At 43.3% G+C, this 13628-nt stretch overlaps 1 protein-coding gene and 1 pseudogene across 1 annotated transcript in view; both read right to left on the bottom strand.

Annotated features, from left to right (window-relative positions):
- PRSS41 (protease, serine 41) overlaps positions 1–241 on the bottom strand; it is a 12135-nt gene extending 11894 nt beyond the window's left edge. Inside the window, exon 1 of the mRNA XM_021715125.1 lies at positions 193–241. Coding sequence (XP_021570800.1) covers positions 193–241 — 49 coding nt within the window. The remainder of the gene's footprint in view (positions 1–192) is intronic.
- A 7264-nt stretch (positions 242–7505) lies between these two features.
- On the bottom strand, positions 7506–9042 carry LOC103265599 (annotated as a pseudogene).
- Positions 9043–13628: the final 4586 nt, after the last annotated feature.

Here is a 13628-nt window from a genome sequence, read left to right as displayed (position 1 = left end):
ACCCCTCCTTCCCTCCCCCCCTGCTCCCCGCGCGCCCCGGCCTGGCGCCCCCTCTGTTTCCTCCCACTCCAGGCCCGGTGGGCGCCCCCTGGGGGGCAGGAGCGGGATGGGAGCCCTAGCCCACCGCCTTCTCCAGGCTTGGCCTTCCTGGGCCCGAGGGCTGTTTGGGGGTCCCCCCAGGCCTCGCCTCACTCGAGCTTTTGGCGCCTTGGAGACAAGTCCCCCAACCACATTCCTTCATATGACCCAGGACCCAGTACACAATGAAATCTCTTTCTCGTCTGCCACCCGGGGTCCTGGCTTCCCACCTTGTTGTTCCCCTTCCTGTACTCACGACTTCCTCCGGGATTAAAGACCCGCCCACTGGTGGGAGCCCCCGTTAAAGCACATAAGCAAGTCCTCACGGAGGCCGGGTTTGGGGTCTAGCAGTGTGTCACCTCTTGCTGAGAGTGATGGTGCCTTACAGGCCCCACAGAATGAAAGCTGGCCCTTGTTCACAGTCTAGAGGGCTCTTATTCTGCCCGCCTAACTGCCTCCCTACACAACTAGATGGAGCCTGCAGGGGATTCTCCTTTCTTGCTCATTCCTAGATGTGCATGTAGAACTGATCTGCAAGACCGCCTCAGGGTCAGTGATTCACTAGAAGGACTCACATTAAAAGCCATTATACTCCTGCTTAAGGTTTACACAGTGATAGGACACAGTTTAACACCAGCAAAGGAGAAGGCGCGTAGGGCAGAGCCAGGGGACACCAGGTGGGAGCACTGAGTGTGCTTTCCCAGCGAGTCCTACTGACAGCACTGCCTTCTCTCAGCATGAAGTGTGACCACACACATGAAGAATTGCTGAGCAGGGATGGTTGCCTGCACCTTGGATGCAGGGTTTCACTGGAGATTCGTCATGTTGGCCTGGAGCAACTGCACGGCTGATGTTAGTCTCCAGCCCCTGCACAGGTCAAGTGGTACCGGCCCTCTGCCAGTCATGTGTTAGCATAAACTATAAACTATCTGGTGTGGACAAGGCTCCAGGCAGGCAGATAAGTTCTTATCAGACAGGAAATCCAAGGGCTTAGAAGTTTGTTCCCAGGAGCTGACCAAGGGCCAGGATTTTTTTTTTTTTTTTTTTTTTTGAGGCTGTGCAGCATTTGATTTAATTCAAGCCTGCTGAATTAACCTTTTGTTGTAAGGCTGCCCCCTAATCCTTAAAACAAAACTGTCATATTTTTCTTAGCATCCGTGGCTAGGAATGCAAACAAGAGCATGGTTGGCCAGGGAACCTCAGTCCTTGATTTCAGCTCCCCAGAGACCTCCATAGAGACCACAGTGCATTGGCTCTCCCCCACGAGATCTGCCTGGTAATTACCTACAGTTGGGCCCCCCAAAAATTTCACATTGATGTTTAACCAGGAGTCAGACGCCTCAACAAAGCATTTATAACTGGTACAGCAATTGTATATGAATATGCCTCACATGGAGGAGCCAGTGGGGGACAGAGAGAGATTGAAACAAATGGGTAACCTACACTGTAAAGCACACATGCAACTTGATATTTTTGTACTGATAACTTTTGTCCTCCACTGATCTACAGTTATTTATATCTTGAGGTACGTTTGTGCAGAATTATTTAGCGTCCAAATTAGCTGATGGTTGACTAGTTCCTGGTCTCCTCAGGCTGATCATTTCCCATCAATATTCCATCTTGACGAGGCTTTATCTCAACTTCTTAGTACATCTGTTCATCAATATCAATATTATCTTATGACTTATTTGCATGAGGTAGTTAAATTTTACCAAGAATGTCAGTGTTATACCATATTGCTATATGGTCCTGGTACAATTCAATTTTATTACAGAACAAATCACTGAGATTACAGTGATATTTGCTACATCTTCTCAACAGACGTGATGATCTGAAGAAAAGTCTTGATAGTCCAGATTGATACCATATCTTCTGTTCTAGCCCTTTAACAGTATTTTAAGCATCTACATATAGCACTAGATATGCAAAGACCAGTTCCAGGCGTTTTTACTTCTGTCAAGACATAATTGTAGCCTCCTGGGACTACCAACATCTGCCTAATATAGTCTACTTGGCACCAGTGTATGGGGCCTTGCCCTCGCAGAATCTTCTACATAGCCACCAGCAATCTCTGTGTCTCTTATTGGTCCACTGGACAGCTGTTGTTGGCATTTTGTGGCTCAGAGGCTGCAAGATGGATATGTCGATGATCATCTCATCTCTGCCTTGCTGTAGTCCTGCCATGTCAACTTATCTCATAGGGCTACCTGGCCAATAGATGGAGGCTGGGGTAACTCCATTCATCTTAGCTGCTGAGGCTCAAAGAGCACACTTATGGGAAACTTATGGATCTTCAAGTCTATGGACGTTTTCTGGGGCACTTCAAATTTACATCAATACCTTTTGACTGCCCTCACACCCAAATTCCATCTGAAAAAGACATACCCTGTGGTGCAGTTAGCAGGAATAGGAACCGTACTAAATATCACTTGTGTCTTCTCCAAGGAGGCCCCTACTATATAAGACCACACATCTTGTCCTATGGTGTGGAGACTAAGTAACCATCAGGCATCAAAGTGTCACTTTCTCCTACTCTCTTATCCTTCCTCTTCCCAAACCATGCCTTGGCCATGTTCCAGTTCTTGTGAATCCTACTTCTACAACATGTTAGGGGTCCCCAAGACAACCCTTGGGTTCAGTGATCTACTAGAAAGACTCAGAGAACTCATAACAGCCATTATATTCACGGTTACAGATTATTACAATAAAAGGACACAGATTAAAATCAGTAAAGGTAAAAAGAAGTATTTAGGGCAGAATTGAGGAGAGAGCAGGTGTGAGCTTCCAAGTGTCCTCTCCCGTGGGAGTCATATGGACAGTGCTTAATTCTCCCAGCCGCCCTGTGTAGCAACACCCATGAAGCATTGTCAACCTAGGTATCAGAGGTTTATTGAGATTCGGTCACACAAGCATGAGTGCCCCACGACTGACTTTAATTACTCAGTCTCCAGCCCCTCCAGAGATCAGATTGATACAGTGTGACCCACAGCCCCCACCATAAATTACATTGTTAGCAGGAACCAGAATGGTATAATTCTCTAGGTATATGAAGACACTCTTTCCATGCAGGTTAGTCAAAGGGCTCAGAGGTCATTTTCCAGGACCTGGTGAAAGACCAGTCTCTTTCTCGGACTATGCAGGATTAGAGCATCCTAAGCCTGTTGAGTTGAACTTTTACTTCACAACAACCAAGGATGAAGAAATGTCTGAGGAAAACCCACATGTGCACCAGAAGGATCTATATGAGTAAACTAACTTTTGTTTTTTTGAGTTGGAGTCTCACTCTGTCACCCAGACTGGAGTGCAGTGGCCGCTCCCGGCCACTGCAGCCTCCACCTGCTGGGCTCCGGCGATCCTTCCGCCTCAGCCTTCGGAGTAGCCGGAATTACAGGCATGCGCTACCACGCCCGGCTGATTTTTTTATTTATTGTAGAGATGAGGTCTCGCTCCCCAGGAAGGTCTCAAACCTGCAGGCTCAGGCAATCCACTCACCTCAGCCTCCCAAAGGCGCGGGATTACAGGCTGAGCCACCGAGCCCGGCTGAGTGTTTGAAATTTTAAAGATTATTGCTCAACTAAAACATTTTAGCAGAATTGTACATGGGCATAGCTAAAAAATGAGTTTGTTAGGTTGAGGCTAAAGAAAAGAAAAAATGCTCAGAGTTTACAGCAAAGAATTTACAGTGGGGCACAGGGGCTTGCGTTTATAATCCCAGCACTTTGGGAGGCTGAGGTGAGAGGATTGCCTGAGCCCACATATGGGAGCATGCCTGTGGTTCCAGCTACTCGGAAGGCTGAGGCAGAAGGATCACCTGAGCCTAGCAGGTCAAGGCTGCAGTGGCAGTGAGTGTGCTACTGCACTCCAGCCTGGGCAACAGAGTAAGACTCCAACTCAAAAAAATAAAAATTTATAAAGGGCAGATTCCATGACAGAAAGATATAAAGACATGGATGGCCATGCCAGATTGACTCAATATTGATTGCTATTTAATCTGGGTGATAGGTGTAGGATTTCTTTGTACTCTTCTACATTTGTGTATATTTAAATTTTTCCATAATAGTGTTTCAAATACAATACAATAAAATAAAAGGTAGTGTATTATTTCATTTTGCATTAGTATAAAGAGATATCTGAGGCTGCATAATTTATAGAGAAAAGAGGTTTATTTGGCTCACAGTTTTGCATGCCTTCGGCATCTGCTTCTGATGAGGCCTTAGGAAGCTTACAATCACAGTGGAAGGCAAAGCGGGAGCAGGCATGTCACATGGTGAGAGAAAGGAGGAGGTGCAGGCTCTTTTAAACAGCCAGCTTTCAGCTGGGCTTGGTGGCTCAACCTGAAATCCAGCGCTTTGGGAAGCCGAGGTGAGTGGATTGCCTGAGCCCACGGGTTTGAGACCTGCCTGGGCAACTTGGCGAGACCTCATCTCTACAATAAATCAAAAATTAGCCAGGCATGGTAGCGCGCACCTGTAGTTCCAGCTACTTGGAAGGCTGAGGCGGAAGGATTGCCGGAGCCCAGCAGGTCGAGTCTGCGGTGACCGGGAGCGTGCCACTGCACTCCAGTCTGGGTGACAGAGTGAGAGTCCAACTCAAAAAAAAAACAGCCAGCTCTCACATAAACTAATAGAGTGAGAACTCACTGATTATCACAAGAGCAGTACCAAGCCATTCATGAGGGATCTGTCCCCATGATCCAATCACCTCCTGCTAGGCCCCACCTCCAACACTGGGGAACAAATTTCAACATAAGATTTGGAGGGGACAACCATCCAAACTGTGTCAGGTGGAGACAAGCCAAAGGTCAAGCCAGGCTCTGGGCTTCCCATGAATAGCCCATGAGAAAGGCAGGGATGTACTTGGTGCTGACCCCATATGCTCCCTCTCTCTGTCTACAGCCATGTGAACTGCTCTAGTTGTGTGTATGCTGAAGATAAAGGAGCATTTCCTGGATTGCAAATATTCCTAGCCCAACATCAGTGGAAATAAGAAACATAAGGAGCACGCTTGGAAAAAGAGTACTCTGAAGTCTACTAGCATTTCTGTATCAAATACTTTGGTGGGTCATGGGTAGCTTACCTTTTTGGTATCACAACAGGTGCCCAGATAACTGTGAGCACAAAAGTGTTATTGAATGAGTGTGAGTTTTAAGTAACAGTTCACTGATAATGATGATGATGGTGACGGCGATGACAATGGCTGTTGTGATGTCTTTAGGTGAGATTTACTGTGAAACTCACCAGCTCTGATAACCTAGGAATTTTCTAACACAATTTCTGAGACCAAACTAAAAAAATCTCAAGCAGGCAGTATATGTTCTGATCTTCATAAGGCAGTGGTCCTCCAACCTTTTTGGCATCAGGGACCAATTTCATGGAAGACAATTCTTTTCATGGACCAGGTGGGGGATGGTTTCAGGATAATTCAAACACATTGCATTTATTGTGCACTTTATTATTATATTGTTTTGTTTTTGTTTTTGTTTTTGAGTTGGAGTCTCACTCTGTCACCCAGACTGGAGTGCAGTGGCCACTCCTGGCCACCACAGCCTCGACCTGCTGGGCTCCGGCAATCCTTCCGCCTCAGCCTTTCAAGTAGCTGGAACTACAGGCGTGCACTACCACGCCCGGCTAATTTTTGATTTATTGTAGAGATGAGATCTCGTCAAGTTGCCCAGGCGGGTCTCGAACCCGCGGGCTCAGGCAATCCACTCACCTCGGCCTCCCAAAGTGCTGGGATTATAGGCTGAGCCACGGAGCCCGGCCTATTATTATATTGTAATATATAGTGAAGTAATTATACAACTTTACCATAAGGCAGAATCAGTGGGAGTCTGAGCTTGTTTTTCTGCAGCTAGACCGCCCCAATTGGGGGTGATGGGAGACAGAGACACCCGAAATGTGTTGCTTATGTCCATTTTACTCTGTAATCTCATTTTGGTTGCTGAATGCCTTATTGTGTAATAGGTATTCCAGCAAGAATATGCCAGTATATATATTCCAATAAGTACAAGCATAAGTTGGCTAAGAAATTTATTTTTTGTAATTTTCTTCTAAATGATTTTTTATTGTACCTTTTATGAGGTACATGTGATATTTTATTACATGCATAGAATGTGTATTTAGAATATCCATCACCTTGAGTATTTATCATTTATATGTATTGGGAACATTTCAAGTCCTCTCTTCTAGCTACTTTGAAAAATATAATACATTATTTTAAGTATAGTCACCCTACTCTGCTATTGAACATTAATTTATGCCTCCTATCCAACTCTATGTTTGTACCCATAACCAACCTCATTCCATCCTCTCATCGTATATATCCTACTCTGGTAACCACCATGCTACTCTCTACCTCCATGACATGAACTTTTTCAGCTCCCACATATGAGTGAGTACACACAATATTTGTCTTTATGTGCCTGGCTTATTTCACTTAACATAATGACCTCCAGTTCCATCCACTTTGCTGCAGATGACATGATTTCATTCTTTTTGATGACCCATAATATTCCATTGTGTGTGTATACCCCCTGTTTTTATCCATTCTGCTGATGGACACTTTGGTTGATTCCATATCTTTGCTATTGTGATAGTGCTGCAATGAACATGGGGGTGCTGGTATCCCTTTGATATACTGATTTCCTTTCCTTTGGATAAATATCCAGTGGTGGGATAGCTGGAGTATGGTAGTTCTACTTTTAGTTTTTTAGTTGTTGTTTTTTCTTCTTTTTTTTTTGAGAAATCACCATACTGTTTTCCACAGTGGTTTAATGTACATTCCCACCAACAGTGTGTAAGAATTCCCTTTGCATCCTCACCAGCATCTGTTACTTTTGTCTTTTTAATAATGGTCATTCAAACTGGCATAAGATTATATCTCATTACGAATTTTATTTGCATTTCCCCACTGTTCAGTGATGTTGAACATTTTCTTCATCTGACTGTTGGCCATTTGTATGTCTTTTTGTTTTGTTTTTTGAGTTGGAGTCTCACTCCGTCACTCAGACTGGAGTGCAGTGGCCGCTCCCGGCCACCGCAGCCTCGACCTGCTGGGCTCCGGAGATCCTTCCGCCTCAGCCTTCCAAGTAGCTGGAACTATAGGCGCGCGCTTCCACGCCCGGCTAATTTTTGATTTATTGTAGAGATGAGGTCTCGCCAAGTTGCCCAGGCGGGTCTCGAACCCGCGGGCTCAGGCAATCCACTCACCTCAGCCTCCCAAGGCGCGGGATTACAGGCTGAGTCACTGAGCCCGGCTTGTATGTCTTTTTAAAATAAATGTCTATTCATGTCCTTTGTTTGCTTTCAATGGGATTATTATTTCTTAAAATTTTGAAGTCTTTATTTTTTTTGTGAAGTGGTTAACAAGTCCATGTAAGGTTAGAATTTCAATTGAAAGAAGTGTTTTCACTTGAAACCCTTCAGGGCTCAGTTGTCTGTCATAAAACAGAGAGTAGCACTGAATTTGGCATAAGATTCAATGACCTTATTTACAGCTTCCAAGAAATCCCTCTCAGGGTGGAGCTTGGTGACTCAGTCTGTAATCCCAGCACTTTGGGAGGCCGAGGTGAGAGGATTGCCTGAGCCCACGGGTTCGAGACCCACCCAGGCAACTTGGTGAGACCTCATCTCTACAATAAATAAATAAAAATTAGCCAGGGGTGGTAGCGCGTGCCTATAGTTTCAGTTACTTGGAAGGCTGAGATGGAAGGATTGCAGAAGCCCAGCAGGTCAAGGCTGCGGTGGCCGGGAGCGTGCCACTGCCCTCCAGTTTTGTTTTTAAAAAAACAAAAAATAAAAATCCCTCTTGATCGCAATTTTTTCTGTGCTCTGATGGCAAGCATACCAGCTTCTGTGCAAATGCTTTTAATCTCAGCACCAGTACTCTTTGGACACAGTCGTGAAAACACATCAAATCTGATATCTTAAACACTTGCTGAACAAGGATAAATCTTAAAGATGTGAGTCTGACCCTCTAGAACAGGCAAATTCAAACTTTCTATCCAATCTCCCTGGCCTTATCAATGCTGGATCCAAAGTATCAGGTCTATTAGTGGCCATTAGCACTTTATATTGCCTTGAGGATCAAAACCACCCAGCCGATTGATCAGTTCCAACATTGTTCTTTGCTCTTCATTGTTACCTCCAGCACCATCATCAAACTGAGATCCTCCAATATCATCAATTTCATCAAAGTTAAGATAGGTTTTGTTGTTGTTGTTGTTTTGGTCATTTCAAAGGCTCGTGAACCATTCGAGCTCCCCTCACCAATGTATTTCTGATTTAATAACTCAAATGAAACAAGCATCCATCCTACTAGCTACTGCCCCAGGACAGAGCGTTTGCCTGTACCTGGTGGATCAAAGAGCAGCACACCCTTGGAAGGCTAGATGCCCAGGTTAACAAACCTCTCTGGATGAAGTAGTGGGGTTTCCAACGACTTCTCACAACTTCTTCATCTATTTCCTTATAGCCACCAACATCACGGTATGTGACATCAGCAGTTTCCTCCACCTGCATCATGGTAACCGTTGGGTGAATCTTTGGAGGCACTGGAATGTGAATTTGGTATTCATTTCTGTCCACACCAACTTTTATCCTTCTTCGATGTCGGTAGATGCCACCTGATTATTTACATTGATAATGTATTTTGAGTCCTCTGAATCAGCATTGATTATCTTTGTATACCTCACAGCTTGCAAAGGCTGTTCACTCTGGGACATTTGCTTATCTGCAGCCAAATCCCAGAGTGCTGGTGGGGCCAGGCCAGTGTCAGACTCCTTAATACCAGTGAGCGCTTTAATTTTCTTGAGAAGTTGTTGAATGTCATCCTCAACCTGCTTGATCTGCCTAGAGTAAGTGCTCTGACCATAAGTTTTCAACAAGGCAATATCACCCTCACCCAGAGCTCAAATGGACTTTTCATCTTTGGTTTTCCACTGACTGGCCCAAGGTAATCAGGCATTTTAGTAGGTTCAAATGCCGCAACTCCTTAGTGATTACACAAAATCTTCCTTGCTTCCTGAAGTTAATGGGATTATTTTATGTTTTACTGTTGTTTGAGTTCCTTGTATATTCTGGATATTAGTCCATTGTTGGGTGAATAGCTTGCAAATATTTTCTCCCATTCAACAGATTGTCTCTGTACTCTGTTGTTTCTTTTGCTGTGCAGAGCCTTTTAGTTTAATATAATCCCATTTGTCCATCTCTGTTGCCTGTGCATTTGAGGTCTTAGCCATAACATTTTTGCCTAGACCAAAGTCTTGAAGTAGTTCTCCTATGTTTTCTTCTAGTAGTTTTATAGTTTCAGGTCTTATTTTTAAGTCTTTTTTTTTTTTTTAAAGACGTGGGGTACAATTCAAAGTTAGGTACATAAGTGATCATCAGACAGGTAAAGGTTGGGCCTTCCTTAGTTCCCCACTTCACCTGATTTGAGATCGGGTACCTTATTGATGTTATGTGCCCTCCTTCCCTCTCCTGGTAGTGTTCCCCTATTGACCAATTCCTTTCTTTCTTTCTTTTTTTTTTTTTTTTAGTCAAAGTCTCACTCTGTCGCCCAGGTTGGAGTGCAGTGGCATGCTCAGGGCACTGCAGCCTCAACCTGCTGGGTTTAGGTGATCCTTCCACCTCAACCTTCCAAGTAGTTGGAACTATAGGCATGTGACACCAAGCTTGGCTCATTTTTCTTGATTTATTATAGAGAAGAGGGCTTACCAAGTTGCCCAGGCTGGTTTCAAACCCGTGGGCTCAGGTAATTCCCTCACCTCGGCCTCCCAAAGTGCTGGGATTATAGGCATGAACCACCGCACGTGGCTGTCAATTCCTTTCTTGTAGTACTTTTTTTTTTTTTTTTTGAGTTGGAGTCTCACTCTGTCATCCAGACTGGAGTGCAGTGTCCGCTCCTGGCCACTGCAGCCTTGACCTGCTGGGCTCCGGCGATCCTTCTGCCTCAGCCTTCCAAGTAGCCGGAATTATAGGCTACCACGCCCGGCTGATTTTTGATTTATTGTAGAGATGAGGTCTCGCTGCCCAGGCGGGTCTCGAACCCGCGGGCTCAGGCAATCCACTCACCTCAGCCTCCCAAAGGCACAGGATTACAGGCTGAGCCACCGAGCCCGGCTCTTGTAGTATTATAATACATATTCAGGGTCCACTTATGTATGAGCACATATGATACTCAGATCTTTGTTTCTGTGATAGATCACTGAGTATTATAGACTCTAAATCCATCCAAGTTGTTGCAAAGTCCATAATTTTGTCCTTATTTATAGCTGCATAATATTCCATCATGTATATGTACCACTTTTAAAGAAAATCCAGTCCACTTTCGATAGGCAACATAGTTGGTTCCATGTTTTTGCTATTGTGACTAATACTGTAATAAACATGCATGTGCAGGTATCTTTTTTATAGAGTGATTTGAGTTCCTCTGGGTGTATTCCCAGAAGGGGGATTGCTGGGTCATATGGAAGGTTGATTTTTAGATCTTTTTTTTTTTTTTTTTTTTGCGATGGATTCTCACTCTGTTGCCCAGACTGAAGTGCAGTGGCCGCTCCCGGCCACCGCAGCCTCGACTTGCTGGGCTCCGACAATCCTTCCGCCTCAACCTTCCAAGTAGCTGGAACTACAGGCGCACACTGCCACGCCCAGCTAATTTTTTGATTTATTGTAGAGATGAGGTCTCACCAAGTTGCCCAGGCAGGTCTTGAACCCGCGGACTCAGGTAATCCACTCACCTCAGCTTCCCAAAGCGCGGGATTACAGGCTGAGTCACCTAGCCCGGCTAGATTTTTTTAGGAATCACCACAGTGTTTTCCACAGAGGTTGTATTTGTTTACACTCCCACCAACAGTGTGGAAGTGTTCCCTTTTCCCTGCATCCTCTCCGGCATCTGTTGTTTTTTGAGTTACTGTTGATGGCCATCCTGACTGGAATTAGGTGGTATCTCAGTGTGGCTTTAACTTGCATTTCTTTGATGATTAATGAGGCTGAGCATTACTTTTAAGTCTTTAATCCATCTTGAGCTGGTTTTTGTATATGAGATCCAGTTTCATTCGTATGCATACAGATTCCAAGGACCATTTGTTGAAGAAGGTATCCTTTCCCCAGTGGATGTTCTTGGCATTTTGTGTTGAAAATCAGTCAGCTACAAATATGTAGACTTATTTATGGGTTCTCTGTTCTGTTCCATTGGTCTATGTGTTTGTTTTTACATCAGCACTATGCTGTTTTGATTACTATAGCCTTGTAATATGTTTTGAAGACAGGTAGTGTAAAGTCTCCACTCCATTATTTTTTGCTCATGATTGCTTTGGCTATGTGGAGTCTTTTTTGGTTCCATACACATTTTAGGATTGTTTCACCTACTTTTGTAAAAAATGACATTGGTATTTTGATAAGAATTGCATTGGATCTGTGGGTTGCCTTGGGTAGTATTGTCATGTTAACAATATTAATTCTTCCAATTCAGGAAGATGGAATGCTTTTCTATTTGTTTGTGTCCTCTTCCATTTATTTCATCAATGTTTTGTAGTTTTCCTTGTAGAGATCTTTTACTTTCATTGTTAAGTTTATTCTTAGGTAATATATATTTTTGTTGCTATTAGAAATGAAATTGTCTTCTTGATTTCTTTCTCAACTATTTCATTGTTGGTGTATAGAAACACTACTGATTTTCTGTATGTTGAGTTTATATCTTGCAACTTTAGATAAATGTATTTATCTAAGAGTTTTTTGGTGGATTCTTTATGTTTTTCTAGATTTAAGATGATGTCATCTACAAAAAGGGACAATTTGACTCCCTCTTTCCTAATTTGGATGGCTGTTATTTCTTCCTCTTACTTGATTGTTAGGGCTTCAGTACTATGTTGAATAGGAGTATTGAAAGCGGGAATCCTTGTCTTGGTTCAGTTCTTAGAGGAAAGACTTTCAGCTTTTTCCCATTCAGTATTATGTTAGCTGTGGGTTTGTCATAAATGATCTTTATGATGTTGAGGTATGTTCCTTCTATGCCTAGTTTGTTTAATCATCAAGGGATGTTAAATTTATTGATAGTTTTTTTGGCATTTACTGTGATAATTGTCCATGTTTTGTCCTTCATTCTGTTGATATATCACATTTATTGATTTACCTTGCATCCCTGGGATAAATCTCACTTGATCATGGTGTGTTATTTTTTAAATGTGCTGTTGGGTTTTGTTTGCTAGTATTTTGTTGATTTTGCATCTATATTCATCAGGGATATTGGCCTATAGTTTTCTCTTTTTGTTGCATCTTTGTCTGATTGTGGTATTAGGGTAATGTTGGCTTCACATAATGAGTTAGGGAGAAATCCTCTTGAATGCTTTTGGAATAGTCTAAGGAGAATTGCTATTAGTTCTTTGTAAGTTTGGTAGAGTTTGGCATCTACCAAAGTGAAGCCATCTGGTCCTGAGCTTTTCTTTGTTGGGAGATTTTATTACTGATTTAATCTCATTACTCATTATTGGGCTATTCAGGTTTTCTGTTTATTCCTGATTCAGTCTTGGTAGGTTGTATGTGTCCAGAAATTTATCCACTTCCGCTAGGTTTGTATAGTTCTTTATAATTGTCTCTGATTATCTTTTGTATTTCTGTGGTATCGGTTGTAATGTGTAATACCTTTTTTTCCTTTCTGATTTTGTTTATTTGGGTTCATTTTTCTTGGTAAGTCTAGCTAGCAGTTTTTTGTTAATCTTTTTATTTATTTATTTATTTATTTATTTATTTATTTATTTATTTAGAGTTGGAGTCTCACTCTGTTGCCCAGACTGGAGTGCAGTGGCACACTCCCAGCCACCGCAGCCTTGACCTGCTGGGCTCTGGCAATCCTTCCGCCTCAGCCTTCCAAGTAGCTGGAACTACAGGCACGCGTTACCATGCCCGGCAAATTTTTTTAAAAATTTATTGTAGAGGTGAGGTCTCGCCAAGTTGCTCAGGTGGGTCTCGAACCCGCGGGCTCAGGCAATTCACTTCGGCCTCCCAAAGCACAGGATTACAGGCTGAGCCACCGAGCCCAGCCTACTGTTAATCTTTTTAAAAACAATTTTCACTGGTCCCTTGTAGTTTTTTTCTAAGTTTTATTTTATTTAGGTCTGCCTTTTTTTTTTTTGAGTTAGAGTCTCACTCTATCACCCAGGTTGGAGTGCAGTGGGACACTCACAGCCACCCCAGTGTTGATCTGCTGGGCTCTGGTGATCCTTCAGCCTCAGCCTTCCAAGTAGTTGGAACTACAGGCGCGTGCTACCACACCAGGCTAATTTTTTGATTTATTGTAGAGATGAGGTCTTGCCAAGTTTCTCAGGCTTGTCTCGAACCTGTAGTCTCAGGCAATCCACTTGCCTTGGCCTCCCAAAGTGCCGGGACTACAGGTTGAGCCACCGAGCCCGGCCTTGGTCTACTCTTATCTTTATCCTTTCTTTCTACTAATTTTGGGTTTGTTTTGCTTTTGCTTTTCTAGTTCTTTGAGATACATTATTAAATTGCTTATTCGAATTCTTTCTACTTTTTTTTTTTTTTTTTTTTGGTTGGGGT

Source organism: Carlito syrichta, unplaced genomic scaffold (assembly GCF_000164805.1).
Source record: "Carlito syrichta isolate Samal-C Ts95f unplaced genomic scaffold, Tarsius_syrichta-2.0.1 Scaffold306686, whole genome shotgun sequence".
NCBI classification, from domain to species: Eukaryota; Metazoa; Chordata; class Mammalia; order Primates; family Tarsiidae; genus Carlito; species Carlito syrichta.
Note: the sequence above shows the minus strand (reverse complement) of the source record. Positions and strands in the feature narration are given on the sequence as shown.